Source organism: Amblyraja radiata, chromosome 29 (genome assembly GCF_010909765.2).
Source record: "Amblyraja radiata isolate CabotCenter1 chromosome 29, sAmbRad1.1.pri, whole genome shotgun sequence".
NCBI lineage: Eukaryota > Metazoa > Chordata > Chondrichthyes > Rajiformes > Rajidae > Amblyraja > Amblyraja radiata.
The window spans coordinates 5,711,791-5,732,934 of record NC_045984.1 but is presented as its reverse complement, the minus strand read 5'-3'; the positions used below and the strand labels follow the sequence as shown (position 1 = coordinate 5,732,934).

Below are 21,144 nucleotides of genomic sequence, written 5' to 3'. Positions count from 1 at the left end.
TGAACTTGGAGTTACCAACCCTCAGCGAAATGAAAATCTTGTGACATTCAAACAAAGCAACCAAAAGCTGTTTTAGATTAAATCTGCAGATGCAATCAGTCAGAAGCCAATCAACTTGCAATCCCCGCTTCTTCCATTTTCTGACCCCTCAATTGCAAGCAAATAATGAAACTGAAGATGTGCTTAAGAACATGTAAATGTAATCAGAAACCAGTCAGCTTGGAGTCTCCTTAGTTTAACTGTAAAAGTGTGCAGATCCCTCACATTCCAATCATTCACTCTGCATTAGTAATCGCTACCTTTGTTGCATTGATCCTAGCAATGATTGGGGTAACATATAATGAGCATTTGACGGCACTGAACCTGTACTCGCGTTTAGAAGGATGAGGGGAGGCCCTCATTGAAATTCACCGTATAGTGAAAGGCCTGGATAGAGTGGAAGTGGGGAGGATGTTTCCACGAGTGGGAGAGTCTAAGATCAGAAGCCATAGCCTCAGAATAAAAGGACATACCTTTAGAAAAGAGATGAGAAGGAATTTATTTAGTCAGAGGGTGTTGAATCTGTGGAATCCATTGGCACAGACAGCTGCGGAGGCTAAGATATTTTTAAGGCGAAGATTGACAGATTCTTGATTAGTCAGGGGTAATGGAGCGAAGGCAGGAGAATCGTATTGAGAAAGAAAGATAGATCAGCCATGATTGAATGGTGGAGAGGACTTGATGGGCCAAATGGCCTGATTCTGCTCCTCGAACGTATGAACATGAATTGAAATGTTATTTTAATCTTACATATTTTAAAGATTGCTTTTTGTAGGGTTTTTTTTGATATTTTTCCAATCCAGCCAGCGTGCTTATACATAGGTAATTGCATTTATTTAAGTTTAAGACTCTATTTTCAGGTTTAATTTTGCCACCCTCAGACTGAATGAGGTTAGATTTTAACGAACAGGCCCGCTGCAGAAGTGATCGCATTGCACATTGCTGCCAGGCAAGGCTGCATCAACACTTTTCCTCAATCTTTCTTGCTGCAATGCTGCACAAAACCTTCCACTGAAGTGTGGCTGATTGAAAGGATAAATGGGATTAAGTTCCACCTAAGTGGCCTCCAGTGCAGGACTAAGGTCACCTTAACTTCAGTCAGAGAGGTACACATTCAACGACGCAGTCACTGAAGCTTGCAAGAGATTGGGCTTGCAAGAGATGTCTCGACCAACCTTTCCTATGACAGCAAAGATCCACAATCATCCTGGAAATGATTTTCAACCTGATATAATTATTCTTAGAATAATAAGCGCAAGTCCACCACAGTCAACCAATCTCTTCGGAAGGAACGAAGGATATTATAGGTCCAGGTACTGAGGCCCTATCCAAGAAGGGACAGAGCCAGCTGTACTTTTTGAAAAGGCTCTGCTCCTTCAACGTCTTCAAGATTCTGCAGATGTACTACCAATCGGTGGTAGCCAGTGCCATCTTCTACGCTGTTGTGTGCTGGGGCAGCAGAGCGAAGGCCACGGGCACCAACAGGATTAACACATTTATCAGGAAGGGGGCGGAGATGGATTCATGGGATGTTTTGGATGGGAGGATGTTCCTCAAACTGCTGAGCATCTTGGACAATACAGCTCACCCCCTCCATGACACACTGGTCAACCTGAGGAGCACCGTCAGCCATAGACTGGTTCCACTAAGATGCAGTACAGAATGCCACAGGAGATCATGTTTCCCTGTGGCAATCAAACTGTACAACTCACCCCCCCCTTCTGTCAAGGGGTAGTCTTAATCTCCCCCCCCCCCCCCAATCTTTGCACATTCCCAATCCTTTCCACTCGTCATTTTCATGTTTCATGTACCTCGTGTTTTAGGATTGTTGGCAGTTCAATTACTCTCCTGGGATAAACAAAGTTCTATCGTACAAATTTTGAACACTCCATTGCGGTTACTGACTCCCCACCATCAAAGGGATCTACAGGCCTCTAAAAGTAAGCTAGCATTATCATGGATTTTGCCTGGCCACGCTCCCATTTCAGTCCTGCTATGGCATGGCCGTCCGAAGGGGGGGGGTCCGTTGTGTGCGACCGCACCCCCCTTTTTATCCCCAGAGTAAGAACATTTTGTTTTTAAATCAGAGCGCAATCGGCGTTTCCACTTTGACGGAAATCGCACAAAATTCTGGTTCCAGCCCGCTGGATCATTTAGGAGAAAAAAAATGCGACCATCCGAGCCTGCGCAGTTGGGAAACAACGCAAAATGACGCCATCTCTCCGCACGTGCGCAGTGGGCCCGGGCGGAATCAGACTGCCATTTGCACTCCACACATTCAGCTCGATGCCTCGTGTCTACTCCAGGTAAGTAGTGGAATATTGCGTTGCAGGAGGGGGAGTCTGTTTTTCATCCTCGGTGGCAAACTACCCGTGAGGGGGTCTAATCCGGCCCACGGGATGATTTAGAAACAAAAGGGAGTGCCCATTTCTCCGGGCCCGTGGTGCGTGTGGTGTCTGCCCGCTCGGTCCAGCGTCTCCATCCGCGGTGTTGAAGCCTCGCCAACGGCCAGCCTGGCGACCAGGAGACCGTTCTCCCGTCGCCAGGCGGGAGTGGCTGTAACCCGAACACCAGACGCCGCTGCGGCGGGGCCCGCTCCCCTCGCCTCCCCCCGCCACCGAGGCCCAAGCCATCTTCCGCCCACCACTCCTGCCGGGCCCACGCCTTTCAACGCTGCGTGGGAGGAAGGAAGGTGAAAGAGGGGGGAAAGTGAGAGGGGGAAGAAGGGGAGAGAGAGATGGGGGAGGGGGAGAGAGGTGGAGGGGAGTGGAAAAGGGGATTATCTTTAGTGAGATTGCAAAATGAGGGCAGGTTTTTGGTGCTATTGTATTTTCTCCTCCATTATGAATAATATTAAACAATATCAAATAATATCAAAGAATTGGAACTTTCTTGTCCTTGATAACAATACTGAAAAATATGAATTCCATAGTTTATGACATATATACACATTTTAATGGGATCATTATATATACGCATATTTGCCCCCCCCCCCCCCCCGCCGGGGGGGGGGGGGGGGGCAAATATGCGTCAAGCCGATAGCCTAATCGCTAAAGAGTTAAAAGATAGCCTAATCGATAAAGAGCTGAGGAGGAATCAGTTGCCAAGGAAAGGTACTCTGAGAAGTTGAGGAGCAAGTTCTCAGCTAGTGACCCTTCTTCAGTTTGGAAGGGCATGCAAGAAATCACCAGCTATAAGAGGAAAGCCCCCCTCTCTTTGGACAAATGCCAACTGACGAACGACCTGAATGAGTTTTACTGCAGGTTTGAAAATCAGAAACGTAACCCTGGTACCCCAACAAACACAGCCAGACCCCAGTCTGCAAAGAATGGACCCTGCACCCTCTCCTTCCCATTCACCACTTCACACCTACTGAAGGCAATACTCCAGTATGAAAAGAGTGGACCCTTTTTCATCCCAACCAGCACTTCACACCCACTCACAGCCTGACCTCAGTCTGCAAAGACTGGGCCCTTCTACACCCACCCCACACCGATCACCACTTCACACCCAATTACTAATTTTTAACCAGTCCCTGCAAACATGTACTGTCCCTGCCTTCAACGTCTCCACTATTGTCCCTGTACCCAAAAAGGCAAGGATTACTGGTCTTAAAGACTACAGGCTTGTCGCACTGACCTCTGTAGTCACGAAGACCATTGAAAGGCTTGTGCTGGCCATGCTGAAAAATATCACAATCCCCCTGCTGGACCCTATGCAGTTTGCATATTGGGCCAATAGATCTGTGAATGACGCAGTCAATCTGGGCCTGCACTTCATCCTCCAGCACCTAGACCGCCAGGGGACCTATGCGAGGATTATGTTTGTTGATTTTAGCTCTGCATTCAGCATCATTGTGCCAGAACTACTACGCTCCAAACTTTCTGAGTTGACTGTGCCTGAACCCCTCTGTCGGTGGATCACCAGCTTTCTGACAGATAGGAAGCAGCATGTGAGGCTGGGAAAGCATATCTCGGACCCGCAAACGCTCAGCATAGGAGCACCACAAGATGCGTACTCTCTCCTCTCCTCTACTCTCGCTACACCAATGACTGCACCTCCACAGACACCTCTGTCAAGCTTCTCAAGTTTGCGGACGACACAACCCTGATTGGACTGATCCAGGATGGGGATCGCTGTACTCTTTTCAGTTTGACATCTTTGCTATGACATGGTGCTCAGAACTGAACACAATATTCTAAATGCAATCTCACCAACGTCTTATACAACTGCAACATGACCTCCCAACTTCTATACTCAATACTCTGGCTGATGAAAGCCAAAGTGCCAAAATACTTTTGGCCACCTGATGTACCTGCGACTCGACCTTCAAAGAACCCTGCAACCATCAACCATTAATAATAATAATGGATGGGATTTATATAGCGCCTTTCTAATACTCAAGGCGCTTATTCCTCTGCCCACCTGGCTAATTGATCCAGATCCTGCTGCAATCTTTCACAACCATCTTCACTATCTGCAAAACCACTCACTTCTGTATCATCAGCAAACTTGCTAATCTTGCTCTATTTTGTGACTTTTCACAGAGTGCTGGAGTAACTCAGCGGGTCAGGCTGAGTATAGAAGTTGGGAGGTCATGTTGCAGTTGCATAAGAAGTTGGTTAGGCCTCATTCTGAGTATTGTATTCAGTTCAGGGGGGAACATGTTATAGGAAAGAAGTCATCAAACTGGAAAGGGTACAGTGAAGATTTACGAGGATGTTGCCAGGACTTTCATGGAGCACAGGAGGATGAGGGATGATCTAATAGAGGTGTATAAAATCATGATTTGAATAGATATGGTTGAGTCTTTTGCCCAGAGTAGGTGAATCGAGGAGCAGAGGACATAAGTTTAAGGTGAAGGGGAAAAGATTTAATAGGAATAGGAATCTGAGGGATATATTTTTCACACAAAGGGTGGTAGGTGTATGGAACAAGCTGCCAGAGGAGGTAGTTGAGGCAGGGACTATCGCAACATTTAAGTTAGACAGGTACATGGTTAGGACAGGTTTGGAGGGATATGGATCAAACGTGGGCAGGTGGGACTAGTGTAGATGGGACATGGGCCGAAGGGCCTGTTTCCACACTATGTCACTCTATGACTCTTTCTATCTTTCCCTCTCAAACCCATTCTCCTGCCTTCTCCCCATTACATCTGACACCCGTATCAATCAAGAATCTATCAAACTCCTCCTGAAAAATGTCCATTGACTTGGCCTCCACAGCTGTCTGTGGCAATGAATTCCACAGTTCACCACCCTCTGGCTTATGAAATTCCTGCTCATCTCCTTCCTAATGGAATGTCTTTTAATTCTGAGGCTGTGGCCACTGGTCCTAGACTCTCCCACTAGTGTAAACAGCCTCTCCACATCCACTCCATCCAGGTTTTTACCAGGCTGGGACAGACGGCAACAGCTTCACACCATGTCCCAAAGCTTGTGTCCTGTCCTGCATCACCCAAGGCAGCAGAGACGTTATAGGAGAGGGCAAGCACCGTAACAAAGTAGCTCACGATGGTTTGGGTAACATTCAGGAATGTCTATGCATGGCACATCATGAATATTACTGAAGAAAGGACTTGACATGAAATATAATCTATACCTTTTCTCCAAAGATGCTGCCTGACCCACTGAGTTACTCCAGCACTCTGTGACATGTCACCTATCCATGTTCTCCAGAGATGCAGCCTGACTCGCTAAATTACTCCAGCACTGTGAAACGTCACCTATCCATGTTCTCCACAGATGCTGCCTGACCCACTGAGTTACTCCAGCACTTTGTGTCTATTTTCCCTTCACCCATCTGCCCAAGCCCACCCTCCCCCCTCCTTTCCTGTTCCTTTCCACCCATAAACCTCTCTGCCTTTACATTTCACTGCTCTTTCAAATCTGCTCTACTTATCTACATGCATTTTTCTTCTTAACTTTTTAGTCATTGAGTGAAAACATGCAGTCATGCAGTGTGGAAACAGGCCCTTCAGACCAACTTGCCCACACCGACCAACATATCCCATCTACACTAGTCCCACTCACATGCGTTTGGCCCATATCCATCTAAACCTGTCCTATCCATGTACGTGTCCAAATGCCTCTTAATCATTAGGATAGTCCCAGCCTTAACTACCTCCTCTGGCAGTTCGTTCCATACACCCACCACCCTTTGTGTTAAAAAGCTACCTCTCAGATTCCTGTTAATTTCTGAAATATTGGTCATAAATTTGGTGCAAAAATGCTCCAAAATAAGGCTCAAAATGCATCTTAGAGCATCTAAAACCCCTGAGCTTCCAGGGCCCTGGGCTCCGGCATCGAGGGACTTCACGCTTCTCACTCGTGATGTGCACTGCGCGCACATTATTTCACATTAACATTTTTGTAATCCTGTCATACCACCCCCCCTTTTTGAAAAGCTTCGTACGGACCTGTATGGTGACATAGGTATAGGAACCTGAAAACTGTAATGTCCAGGTTCAGGAGCAGCTTCTTCCCAATAACCATCTTGATTGCTCTAGGGACTAGTGGCTTTGTTTTTTTCTTTGCACCATGTTGTCTTTTAAAAAATATATTTGAACATAGTAGGCGACTTAAATAAGTTTGCCCTTACGTAAACAATTCTGCAGTCGGTCCCTAGTGCAATCAAGGCAGTTTGTAATTTCCACAACTGTAGCATCACTCAAGTTTACATCGGAAACAAGCCGTAAAATGGCGGTGTTGCCTACCCCAAATGCCGCACACTGCAGAAAGTGGCCACTGAGAAAAGTTAATACTCTCAGTGAGTTATTTCTGGCAGGGGATGGGGGTATGGATTCTGATTTGTATAAAACCTGCCTTACGTAAGGGTTCACAGCAGGTGACCCTTACACAAACCGGGGAGTACCTGTACTACTAGTACCTGTACTACTATGGGACGACAGATGGCACAATGGGCTAAGTGTTCGGCTGGCAACCGGAAGGTAGGCGGTTCAAAACACGCTTGGAGTGCATACTGTCGTTGTGTCCTTGGGCAAGACACTTCACCCACCTTTGCCTGTGTGTGAATGTGTGTGAGTGATTGGTGGTGGTCGGAGGGGCCGTAAATTAATTAAATTAAATTTCTTTATTTATATAGCACATTTTTAGTCAACTTGCATTGACCCCAAAGTGCTTCACATAATTACATCCACACACACAGGCAAAGGTGGGTGAAGTGTCTTGCCCAAGGACACAACGACAGTATGCACTCCAAGCGGGGTTCGAACCAGCTACCTTCCGGTTGCCAGCCGAACACTTAGCCCATTGTGCCATCTGTCGTCCCCATAGGCGCAGATTGGCAGCCACGCTTCCGTCAGTCTGCCGCAGGGCAGCTGTGGCTACAGAAGTAGCTTACCACCAACGAGTGTGACTGAGGAGTGAATGAATAATGCGATGTAAAGCGCCTTGAGTATTAGAAAGGCGCTATATAAATCCCATCCATTATTATTATTATTACTAGTCTAACTCTTGTCGACGCCTACTCAGTAAACAGAGCCGGCTGTATTTTTTGAGCTCCGCTCCTTCAACGTCTGCAGTAAGATGCTGCAGATGTTCTATCAATCGGTGGTGGCCAGTGCCATCTTCTTCACTGTTGTGTGCTGGGGTAGCAGGGTTAAGGTCGCGGACGCCAGCAGGATTAACAAACTCATCAGGAAGGTTGGCTCCGTCCTGGGGGCAGAGTTGGATTCAGGGGAGGTGGTCTTGGAGAGGAGGATGTTCCTCAAACCGCGGAACATCTTGGACAATACAGCTCGCCCCCTCCATGACACACTAGTCAAACTGAGGAGTACCTTCAGCAACAGACTGGCTCCACCAAGATGCAGTACAGAACGCCACATTCTTTCCTGTGGCTATCAAACTGTACAACTCCATGTGCCTATCCAAAAGCCTCTTAAACGTCACTATCGTACCTGCTTCCAGCGCCGTCCCTGGGCAGTACGTTCCATGCCCCCACTACTCTTTGTGCAGATGTTGATACAGTATATCAAGTGCAATACTATTGTATTTCAATGTAATCACTCCTCAGGCAAGTGTTCCATGAGTGTTTTTTATAACTGCAACTGCAAACAAATTTAGAGACCTGGAGTCGTGAACAATCTTATTTTGCAGTTTTTATTTCTGATTATAGATAACATAATAATGCTTGTAGCTGCTTTCACGTTTCTGCAGCTTACAGCTGCAGATGAGCTCTTAATCCATGCATCAAAACAAGAACCACAAGACCATTATCTGGCATCCCTTGATATTCCATTTAACGAGTGCAGTTAGGTAGCCAGCATGGTGGCAGAATAAAAATAGATATTTCAGAGAAGGTGATCAATGCAATAAAAACATCAAATGCGTTAGAAAGCCCAAGAACAAAAGAAATATTTGAAGCACATTAAAAATCTTGCAACTTGCACAAATCAAAGTAAAACATAACAAATTTTCAGCTGCATATATGCGTTATCAAATTGTAACAGTACCGTATTATCCTCAAAATCCTGCCTCTAACTAAATTAAACAGTCACTATAAGATATCATCAACAGTATATTGCCTAAAGAAGATTGCAGTAAAAAGATGGTTGTATACAAGATATGTTCTACACAATACTGCTAGAAAGTCTTCAGTAAAAGCCAGGGAAAAATATTCTTCTCACACTGAAGTAATGCATTGTTCCATATGGATCATTCTCAGTTAAAAAGCCATTTCACTAATTATAAATATGCATAACATGCCAAAAATTTAATTTGTTGATAGAAAGTCCATTAAAGACATGCAAATAATCAGTAATTAACACTACATTTCTGTCCGATATAGTTTTATTTCATTATTATATCATTATTGTGGCACAATAACAGAGAATGACCAATTTGACAAAATTATGTTAAAGCATCATCACACTAATTTAATTTTCGCCTTACAGATTAAAATGCAACAATTAATATACTTAGAAAATCAATTTCTAAAACATTGGCATTATCTAGTTAAGAAGAAAAGCATTTGCAATCATTTATGTATTAACCAAAGATTTAGTTGTGGATTTTGTAAAACGACCAACATATAAAAGTGAATATTCTCACTCATTAATATTCTCTGCTAATACAATACGGTTTGGAATTTTGATAATTATTTACATGAACTTCCTGTTTTTGCATAAAAGGCATACATTGTTAATGAAGAGAACCACATCTTATGGAACTTCAGTATATTCAAATAGGCGGGAATTTTTGTGAGAATTCCTTCATCTACTATAATCCAAGGAAACAGCCGTAAAAATCGAGTAAAATTGGGAATATTTTGGATTATTTGGCAAATGAATACAGAACATGTTTCCCCCTAAATCAAACATAAACTTCTGCTGGAGTTTTCAATGATTTAATTATATTTATAAGATATTTTCAGCCTGAGGTTTTCATGGCTTTGATGTGCTTTGTGATATTTAGTTTATAGATAGTGCGTGGAAACGGGCGCCTTGGCCTGCCGAGTCCACGCCGACCATCAATCACCCATTCGCACTAGGTCAATGTTATCCCACTTTCGCATCTACTCCCTACACTCTAGAGCAGTGGTTCCCAACCTTTTTTAGCTCATGGCCCCCTTGGGATCTGTGCCCCCCGACATTATTAGCGGAAAAAAAAGTACTTCAATATTATAATACCTTCCATAAAAATATCAGTCTACTAATTGCACATATATTCTCTTTTATTCTATTCCACAAACATCAAAAATATTTAAACTACATAGATTTAAATTTATTAGAACTGAAATTTAGGAGGCAACAGGGTGGTAGCACTGTGGCCCCCTTCATTAAACCTGTGGCCCCCTAAATCCCAAAAAATTTCTGTGGCCCCCCTGAAATTTGCCATGGCCCCAGGTTGGGAATCACTGCTCTAGAGGGCCAATTATCCTACAAACCTGCACGTCTTTGGGATGTGGGAGGAAACCGGGGCATCAGAGTAATCCAACACGGTCATAGGGAGAATGTGCAAACTCCACCAAGGTCAGGATTGAACCTGGGTCTCTGGTGCTATGAGGCTGCAGCTCCATCAGTGCACCACTATTCTGGCCTTGTGCCATTGTGCTTCCATTTATAGAACAACATCTTACTGTTCACCACTAGGTTTAACAATGTGGAAAATATACTTTCTAGACTGCTGGCATTTTAGGATGTAATATGTTACCAAATTGTAATACATGAACCTTGACATTTTAAGGCAAATATTTGAGTGGCACATTCAATGGCTGCACAGGATCACCTACACTTTAGCCCAAGAAGACATGTACTATTGATTCCTGCCCCTACCGCCATTAATTTCTATTAATGTACAGGTAAATACTCTCAGGTAAGTATACGTAAATATGCAAGGGAAATACTCTCTCGCCTCTTCTGCTCTCACCTAATCCGTATCTGTAAACAGTCGAGTGTGAAGCCCTATGTGGTACGATTTATGTCTCATTGAGACATTCTAACAGAATAACCTAGATATGTGGAAAGTTAATGGTACTTCACAAGTCTTAATAATATATTTTTTCTTATACAAATTTCTAATATATTGTCCAGAGCTTGAAAAGAAGGAAAGAAGGTTGATTTAATAACTAGACTGTACAGAATTAGAACAATAAATACACACTTGTGACAAACAAATTACGCAAAAAGAATTAAGTTTCAATGATGCCCATAGGTGGACAGAGTTATGCTAGCTTTGTATTTATTGATATGGAGTGGAGATATTATTAACAGGATAGGTTATTAAAATGGGGTCTGACTGCAGTCGATACCTATTAGACTATCACTTTTAGCAACCAACTGTTATACTTACTCTAAATTTACAAATTTACTAAAATTTACTTTTTAAGACAACTTAAAGACATTTTAAAAAATCAACTCAAGAAGCATTTGTCTAAAACAGAGAAGTGGCTTCTCTTGAATTGGAGTTGATGGTGAAAACAAGCCTGACAAATCACTCCATCAACTTAATATCAATCTAACCATTCACTAAACATTATAAAATGAAAGCAGAACATTGTACTCATTCACTGGGTCAGACAGCAACCAAAAGACTGGTTATCTTTAGATGAAGAGTTTCTCATATATAATGTCAATATGTTCACTCATTTGGCTTGGAATAAGATTTGGGTTTAAGTTATAAAATGTTACATCGTGAAAGTCAAATTCAAAATAGGGATGGTCAATCCTTCGGCTTCAAGGAATCTCTTTCTTTGATTTTTTAAAGCAAAATACTGAAATGTTTCTGAACCAAAAAATGAGTATTAATCGAGTAATTCCTTGATTTTTGAATATTCAACATAGTGTCTTCAATTTTTGAAGCTTTTTTTTTGTCACAACGAATAGCTTGTCAGAGCAACACACAGCACCAAAATGCCTAGAATGTATTTTGTTAAGCTTTCTTGATTTATAAAATTTCCCTCAAGTATTTTCATGGATAACATACCCTTCCTAAGTTGATGTTTCGCTTGACATATTGGTCAGGTGGACGAATTTCTTACATATTCCAAAAACTCATGAGAGGAATAGACACAGGGTAGTTTCTTGCCCAGGGTTGGGGAATCGAGGACCAGGGGTTGAAGTGAAAAGATTTAATAGGAATCTGAGGGGTAACTTTTTCACACAAAAGTTGGTGGGTGTATTGAACAAGTGGCCAGAGGAGGTAGTTGAGGCTGGGACTATCCCAATGTTTAAGCAACAGTAAGATAGGTACATGGATAGGACAGGTTTGGAGGGATAGGGACCAAATGCGAGCAGGTGGGACTAGTGTAGCTGGGATATGTTGGTCGGTGAGGGCAAGTTGGGTCGAAGGGCCTGTTTCCACGCTGTGTTACTCTATGACTCTGGACATACCCTGTAATGTTAGATTTTATTTCTGAACTAGTGGCCCGCAAAGCAACCTAGCTGGAAGGGGAGCCACACCAATCAAGTATTATTGATTGAGAGTTGAATTAACTAGACCGAGGCAGTTGGATAAAGAGGGTGTGCAAAGCTTTTGGAATTTCTTGTTTCTTTTTATGAGTAACAAGTGGAGGCCCAGAGCAATGGTTGAAATAATTAGGGGGCAGCTAAACCTTTCTAAGTTGGCACAATCAATTTAGCACTGAAAAACAATGAAGTGAAGTATTGATCCTGCTGGAATCTTTATTTTAGTAATGCTGATTGGTAAATTAAAGGTTCACTCTTGATGTTACAAGGTGAGAAAATAATTAAATAAGATAATACCATATCAGTATTCTGATTGTCATATTTAATGTAACATCAAGCCATTTGTTATTTTAGATCAGGTCATTATCACATCAGTCTCTGTAAGAAGACAGGAGAAATGAACATTGGTGTGTGTGATATTGCAGAATACAATACCCACAATAGGATGTACTGTGTCGAATCATGTGCCATGATTATTATATAAATAGGTACAGAGCTGATAGTAAAAGAATCAGGTTTTGCTTTGAGAAGTGGCAAGGAATGCTAAACCTGAGAGAATAGGGAAGACCTCGTATCTTCAACGATTTCCCTCTTTCAAGTGAGAGCTAATCTGCTGTGTACCCACAACATTATTTGTTTTTATTCCAGATTTTTACTCTTATCTAACTAACCACTACTTTGTGGCTACTTAATGATTAAAGTAATGTAAAGTACATTTCGCAATATTTGCCTGTACAACTATTATTTTTAGTCTGCTTTCACTCCAAGTGCTCTCTGTTCAAACTAATCCTTTGGAGCAATTTGACATGGATAAACATTGCCATTGAAAGAATCCATAGTAGTTTTGCAGTAAAGCCCTTTCCTCCTTGCTTGTTTTAATCAATTAAATTAACAAATTCCATTTGCCTCGAGGACAAAATCTCTGCTATTAAAAATATTTTCATGGACATTGCATCCAGTAAACGAACTGTAAGATATCTGGATACTAAAATTGCAGTCATCTTATATTTATGTATTATACTATTGTGGATCTATATTAAGTACCATAGCATAAAATACTATAAATATATACACATCTTCGCTCATGATTTGAAAATCTTCCGTATTCATTCTACTAGAGGAAGATGCACTTTAAACACAATTCTTTTTTTTGCAAAATATGCCATTGATATTGATGTGGAGTACAGCTCCAGTGAACATTGCCAGCATTCTTTTCACAATTTCTCATGCGGCAGACAGTCCGTGAAAGTAATGTCGAGGGTTTGGCTATAAATTCTGCCCGTTTTCCTCGTTGGGACTTTGCTCCGGCTCAGAACTGGAAGTGTGCCTTTCTTTGGCGCTGTCATGATTGCTATGGCTGTGGTTGCTGGCATTTCCTAACCGGCTCGAGGCCACGACGGCCTTCACAGCTGCCTGCAATGATAAGAAAGGACAGATGCAGACTCAATGTAACTTTTCACCTAAAAGGCAACACCTACAGTTTTTTTAATTAGAGATACAGTGTGGAAACAGGCCCTTCGACCTACTGAGTTTGTGCCGACCAACAATCAACCGTACACTAGTTCTTATCCTACACACTAGGGACAGTGTACAGAAGCCAATTAACCTACAAACATGCACGTCTTTGGAGTGTGGGAAGAAACCAGAACACCCGGAGAAAATCCACACTATCACAGGGAGAATGTACAATCTCCGTGTAGACAGCACCTGTAATCAGGACCGAACCCCGGTCTCTGGCGCTGTGAGGCAGCAACTCTACCGCTGCGCCACCGTGCCGCATAAAATGCAATATATCAGCAGTCCAATAATTCAGCAGTGCAATATATCCCAGTACTGCACTGGATTGATCTAAGGAGCATGATTTGAATGCCTGATCTTCTGGTTAAGAAATGAGAGTGCCACCAATTGAGCCATCTCTGACAATGGATTATGGAATTTACTCCCATTGATTGAACTTTATAGTTTCAGAATATTTTGGTCTTCAGAATACAGGTCCACCACCGATCTTCCGGAAACTGGTGGTCTGGCATCTCCTTTAATCTGGACAAAATTACAAGAACGCACACGAAACCCCGCTTGTAAGTGTCCCCCCACCTAGGTTGGGTGAGGCGGCCGATCTCAACCTCATCGGGACCTCCGTGGCCGATCGGCGGGTCGAATCTGCCTCCTGCGGCCAGAGCTCTGGAACTCTGGACCGGCTGTCGCCGGCGGTTTCGTTCCCATAGCTGATTTAGGAGGCTGACTATGCAAGCCGGTATCTCGGTGCCTATGGCCGTGACTTCCTTTGGATGGGTCCACCAAGGCTTTGGAACCTTGCACGCCAGGAAATCGGTGTTGGAACTGTATTTTAATCCAATGCAACTCTGCAGCATCAGCAATGAACCATTCTGGAGTCAATTCAAATAACGTAGATAAGAGCCAGAGTGATAAGGTGTGGAAACAGGCCCTTCGGCCCAACTTGCCAACACCGGCCAACATGTCCCAGCTACACTAGCCCCACCTGCCCACGTTTGGTCCACACCCCTCTAAATGTGTCCTATCCATGTACCTGTTTAACTGTTTCTTTAATGTTGGGATAGTCCCTACCTCAACTACCTCCTCTGGCAGCTTGTTCCATACACCCACCACCACCCTTTGTGTGGATAAAGTTACCCCTCACATTCCTATTAATTCCCCTTCGCTTTAAACCTATGTCCTCGATTCACCTACACTGGACAAGTCTTCTTCTTATCGAGTCCACACACAAGATTAGCAGTTGTTCAGCCAGAGCTGAACACACGTCTCGGCATCTGCATACAATGGTGCTCTGGGCAAGCAAGTGGGCATGAATGTTAAACAAAAGGCATTGAGAATAGTCCCTGGATACACAACAGTCAATGAAGTACAATGTTAGTACTTCAAATAAGTAGAGTAAGGTAACATTACAATTAATTCCTACTATGAGACTGTGTATGTGTGTGTGCGCGCTTGTGATGGTATGTGTGCGTGTGTGTTTCTTAGCGTGTGTGGTGCATAGGCATTTAGTCCAGGATGGAAGTGTGTACCTAACATTTTATAAAAAATATATTTTATGGCCCCTTTTATTGTATATATACTCACTTTAAGCTTGCGCCTTGCATTAAATTCTTGCATTTTCTTCTGTGCATTGTCCATGTGAGCAACGTTGGCTGCCTTCCCAGTCACCCAGGGATGCTGGAGAGCCTGCTGAACTGTTTGTCGTTTCTGTGGATCTTGCACTATCAGTTTTCTGACCTGTGTATAAAGACCCAAGAGCTTAGAATCCCCACAGTTCCTGATTCAAAGCATGAGAACTTACACAACAAGCCAAGCAGTAATGATTTTCTTTAGTAGAAAGAACAAGGAGGCGGATGAACTCAGTGGGTCAGGCCGTATTTTTGAAGGGAATGGACAGATGACGTGGTCGGGACCGTTCTTCTAACTTCAGAGTCTGAAGGAGGGTGCCGACCCGAAATGTTGTCTGTCCATTTTCTCCACAGGTTTGTCTATAATGAAGACAGACACAAAGTGCTGGAGTAACTCAGTGGGTCAGGCAGCATCTCTGGAGAAAATGGATGGATGTGGCTTTTCGGATCAGGGCTGCCTGACCCGCTGAGTTACTCCAGCACTTTATGTCTACGGTATAAACCAGCATCTGCAGTTCTGTTCTGCACAGTTTGTCCATACTGACTGACCCGCTGAGTTCCTCCACCAGATGTTTGCTTTTTGCTCAAGATTCCAGCATCTGCAGTTCCATGTGTCTCAAAGATTTTTAATATGCTGTTTACTTAATTCACTGGAGGTATCATCTTTTTTTTTAACCTTTTATTTACTTTATTAATTCCTGATTTATTTATTTATTCGTTATTCAAACAGTTTTTTTAACTGATTAGGGGTGGAAGAATTAGAATCATCCACAAGGCTGAATAACAGTTTGGAGAGATTCAAAATGCATTTTGATGGTAAAAGAATTGGATGTTAGAGCATTGAATTTCAATGTTCTTATAGGTCAGCAGTTTGGCAGTTCAGCAATCTCAGTGTTTAGAGACCTTTGGTTTACATTGCAGCCAGTTCAATTTCACCCAACCAAGTGATTAATTTATGCAAGGTACACAAAAATGCTGGAGAAGCTCAGCGGGTGCAGCAGCATCTATGGAGCGAAGGAAATAGATAACGTTTCGGGCCAAAACCCTTCTTCAGATTAATTTATGCAACTCCCTCCAATACACTTTGAGCAAAATCAGACCAAATTGCAAAAGATACGGGAATTGCAGATGCAAATTACAACAATGGCAAACACAAGCTTCCTCATTGTTTCTTCTTGACCTATGAACCATCATCAAGTCAAGTCAAGTTTATTTGTCACACATACAAGATGTGCAGTGAAATGAAAGTGGCAATGCCTGCGGATTGCGCAAAAACAACAGAACAACAGAACAGAATAGAACTGAACCAGTATTTACATTTTAGATTTTTTTTTTTAAAGACACAACACAACAGTAAGATGTCTGCACGCACATAACTGTAACAAAATTGATCAGAATGCCGGTATTCAATTAATGGCACAATCTTCATCTCCTCGTAAAGTGAAGTGCAAGGGGATGAATACTGCCTTATTAAAGCAAAATATTAAATACAAACTATTTTGGAGATGCATTACAATGAATCAATGCTTTTGAACAGTTTTCAAAGACCTTCACTCATTTAAAAGATATACTGTCCTACAATGGTGTCTCAGATCGCTGTAATATTTACCAAATCTTTTGCATTTAAAGACACATCGTCCCACCAGGGGGAGACAAACTCATAGTCACAGTTTAAGATCCTGCTGTACATGTACTGATCGCCACGGGCATCAAAGAACGGTTCAAATCCACAGAGCCTGGGAAAGAAAGAAAGATACCCGGCAGTCAGTACTCTGATACAAAGTGAAATCAAAAAGCAAATGCAGTGATTGAGACAGAAGGATCTACCACACAGGATTTTTCTAAATTATGGTACGGTATACATGTAGAAAATTAATAACCCATTGATATTGAATCAAATATACTATATAAATATATTTAAATTGATTCCATATAAAATTGAAATGGATCACAGTTCTCCGACCAGTCTTACTGTCTCCGACTACATTTTATCTCTGCTTCTTCTTCTAATAAGCCCTTTGCTCCTCGAGGGAGCATAGGCCATTGACAAATGTCCTCCACCTCATTCGGTTGTTGGCAGTTCTTTTGAGATCTCCCCTGTTGAGCCCACTCTCAGACATTTCTGTCTGGACGCCTCTTCTCCAGCTGTTACTGAGGCGACCTCTTTTCCTTTTTCCTTGGGGGTTCCATTTCAGGGTTTGTGGCAGGTTTCCTGAGGCTGTGTCCAATCTAACTCAATTTTCTCCTTTGAATCTGTAGGTCAATGGGCTCCTGGCTTGTTTTTTTCCACAGGCCTCGGTTTACTTTGTTGTTACCTTCTCCCAGCTAACCATGATCTATTCTACATTTTCCTTGATCTCCATCCCCTTTGTCCTGTTTTCACACTTCCTTATCTATCTATCTCCCTCCCCCCTGACGTCAGTCTGAAGAAGGGTCTCGACCCAAAAAGTCACCCATTCCTTCTCTCCAGAGATGCTGCCTGACCCGTTGAGTTACTCGAGCAGTTTGAGTCTCTCTTTGGTTTAAAGCAGCATCTGCAGTTCCTTCATACACATAACTTCTCCAGCATTGCCTGGCACACACTCAATGCAAAACGTTTGGAAGGTGTATTCCAGAGGGTTTCCTGAAACAGTCTGTAGCAAAGATGCTATAGCGAGCAAGATAGATCACTCAACGAAAAATACGTAGTACGGTCATGGGCAGATTCATGGGTAATTTTCGGCCCCATTTCCGTAACCGGCTTCCGTCTCCGCACCAAAGATCCCATAGGAGACGGAAGCCATTTACGGAAACATCCACGTAAAAATAAAAGTTATTTGGTAAAAATCTTCTCCTTATTTTCAGAATTTTAATTTATTAACACAAACTGTTCCCCCGCAACGTTGATTACACTGCGAGTCGTGTCGGGTTGGGTTACTGAAATGGATGAAAAAAAGGCCCACGTTCCGTTCCGTTGCGTACTACACGTCAGCCCATTGCATTTAGAAGGAGTGATCTATCTATAGGATCTTTGGTCTGGAGATAGTCCAACCCGAGGAGAGATATACTGGTGCTGGGAAACTGGTCTGGTCAGGTGACTGGTGTTTCAGTGAAAGAATACTTTAGGCATCCAATACTCTTGCCTCCCTATAGTTTACATCTCCTCTGGCCAGATCAGCTGAGATTAACAAGATTTTGCAATCCTTTGTCATCCAGGACCACTGGGCTATTTAATCATTCTTCACTTTATTACAACCATTGTGCTCTCCATCCCTGCCTCTTCTCTGCAACCTAAGGCATGCTCAATTTCCTACTTTTCCTAGTTTGAATAAAAATCCAACATGAAATGTATCTCTCTCCACATTTGCTGCCTGATCTGCTGAAAATTCCCAGCGTTTCCATTCCTTGATGAAGGCATGGACATGATGTTAACATATAGAAACAAAGAACTGCAGATGATGGTTAATATCCAAAAGGTCACAAAGTGCTGGAGTAACTCAGCAGGTCAGACAGCATCTCTGGAGAACATAGAGAAGTGACGTTTCTGATTGAAATCCTTCTTCAGACTGTTGACTCCAGCACTGTGTGTCCTTTTGATGTTAACATCGTAGGCTACCTCTGTTAGACCTCTGGATATAACAAAATGGCAGAATAAAAGTAGATAAGGTGTAGGAAGTACGTGATATTCTGTTCACTAATGTTAGCAGCAGATCTGCTGAGATGAAATGCTCGACTAACAATAACGTTGAGCACTTTCTACGAGACACCTCCATCACAGTTGCTGTACTTTCAGTCATATTGCAGCGATCAGCAGTGCAACCTGCTGCATCAGCGAGCCTTATTGTGGGTCCATGATTGTGGAGGTGTGGTCTTTGTGAGCAGATGTGGGAGTATCGGTGCAGCATTGTGCCATTTGCTGCCTGGATTCGACTGGGTTTGGAGTATTGTGAGCAGTATCTGAGCAAGGATGTGTTAACGTTGGAGAGGGTCCAAAGGCGGTTCACAAGAGAATGATCCCAGGAACGATTGGGTAACATATGATGAGCGTTTGACGGCACTGGCCCTGGCCTCGCTGGAGTTTAGTAGCATGAGGGGGGGGGGAAACCTCATTGAAACTTAACGAATAGTGAAAGGCCTGGATAAAGTGTATGTGGAGAGGATTTCTCCACTAGTGGAACAGCCTAGGACCAGAGACCATAGCCTCTGAATAATAGGGACGTACCTTTAGAAAGGAGATGAGGAGAAATTTCTTTAGTCAGAGGGTGGTGAATCTGTAGAATTCATTGCCACAGAAGGCTGTGGAGGCCAAGTCTATGGATATTTTTAAGGTGGAGATTGATAGATTCTTGATTACTACGGGGGTCAGGGGTTGTGGGGAGAAGGCAGGAGAATGGGGTTAAGAGGGAAAGATAGATCCGTCATGATTGAATGGCGGAGTAGACTTGATGGGGCGATGGACCTAATTCTGCTCCTATAACTTGTGAACATAAACTCTTCCACACTGACTTGACACATTTAATGGCATTTGCGGGTAGCTGTAGCCTGAAACTTGATGCTGGGTAAGCAATGACTGTCCTTTAGGAATGTTAATTGAATTTACAAATTCACCATTCACGTTGGTGAGTACCTTGTCCAGCACCAGATACACTTCAGCATGTACGGTGAAGTAGGTGGTGTTGTTGCTGGGCTGCTTCTTGCAGATACTGATAACGGTGAGGGCAAAGGAGACACACTCGTAAGACCCTGTCCTCTTTGTGATAATAGAATGGATTCATAGTTATACAGCCTGGAAAGAGGCCCTTCAGCCCATCTTGTATTTGCCCATCAGGTGCCTCGCCATGCCCATCCGTTTTGCCTGCATTTGGCCCTGATTCCTCGCAAACTCTTCCTATCCATCTCCTTGCCCTAATGTCTTTTAAATATTGCTTAAGAATGGCACGGTGGGGCAGCTGGTAGTGCTGCTGCCTCACAGCGCCAGAGACCCAGGGTCGATCCTGACCTCGGTTGCTGTCTGTGCCGAGTTTGCACATTCTGATTCTCCTTATGACCGCAAGGGTTTTCTCCGGGTGCTCTGGTTTCCTCCCATCATCCCAAAGACGTGCAGGTTTGTCGGTTAATTGGCCCTCTGTAAATGACCCCAGGATTTTTCGGAAGTGGACGCGAAGATTGGAATAACGTAGAATTAGTATGAACAGGTGGTCAATGGGAGGCATGAACTCGGTGGGCCGAAGGTCCTGTTTCCATGCTGTTTCTTCCAATTGATTAATTGTAGCTATATTTGTCACTTCGCCCTCCTCTAACAGCTCATTCCATATATGCACCATTCTCTGTGTGAAAAATCTACCCGTCAAATCCCCTTTAAATATTTCCCCTCTTACCTTAAATCTGTGCCCTTTAGTTTTGGACTCCCCTCCCCTCTGATTATCCATGACTTAGGACCTCATAAGCCGGTAAAGCTGCTATTTCACAGTGCCAGAGACCTGGGTACAATCCTGAATTCTGTGTGGAGTTTGCATGTTCTCCGTAGGGTTGTTCCAGTTTCCTGTCTTCTCGGGTCTCTGGCGCTGGAAAGGCAGCAGCTCTACCGCTGTTGTTCGTTGTGACCAACAAGCTTCTAATTTAGCTGTCATTCAGCTCAAATTCAAAACTGTGCTTGAATTAATTCTGCATTTTCCAAAGGATGCTTTTAAATAAAGAACTTTTATTTTCTCAGTTGCCGAGACAGCCTTTATCTGCAGGGTTTCATTATTACGCAAGTATTTCATCAGCTTCAGATGAATTCAGCTGACTGTATAATAACACCAGCAGTTCAAATTAGTAACAGTGTGAACCCAGGCCCTAAGGCCTGGCAGCTTTAGGTTTCTTCTGCTTTGACATCCACAGTTTGAACAAAACATATTGACAATTAATAGGTGGCTTCAGCACCAGGGTTATCATGGTGCATATGTCTCCTTACTTACAAGATGTAGGTAATGACTCCAACAGACCACATGTCTACCTCAGGTCCATAGGTACAGCCTCGCAGAATCTCAGGTGCTGAAACAAAAGGGAAAAGGT

General features: G+C 43.2%; 1 protein-coding gene across 2 annotated transcripts in view; it reads right to left on the bottom strand.

The window, feature by feature from the left end:
• Positions 1–12,576: 12,576 nt before the first annotated feature.
• Positions 12,577–21,144, bottom strand: part of LOC116989266 (calcium/calmodulin-dependent protein kinase type IV-like) — a 150,744-nt gene continuing 142,176 nt past the window's right edge. For both annotated transcript variants that reach the window (XM_033046456.1, XM_033046458.1), the window contains 4 exons: positions 21,048–21,123; positions 16,718–16,844; positions 15,065–15,217; positions 12,577–13,378 (listed from right to left, as the gene is read on the bottom strand). In XM_033046456.1, coding sequence (XP_032902347.1) covers positions 13,232–13,378; positions 15,065–15,217; positions 16,718–16,844; positions 21,048–21,123 — 503 coding nt within the window. In that variant the 3' untranslated portion in view covers positions 12,577–13,231. The remainder of the gene's footprint in view (positions 13,379–15,064; positions 15,218–16,717; positions 16,845–21,047; positions 21,124–21,144) is intronic.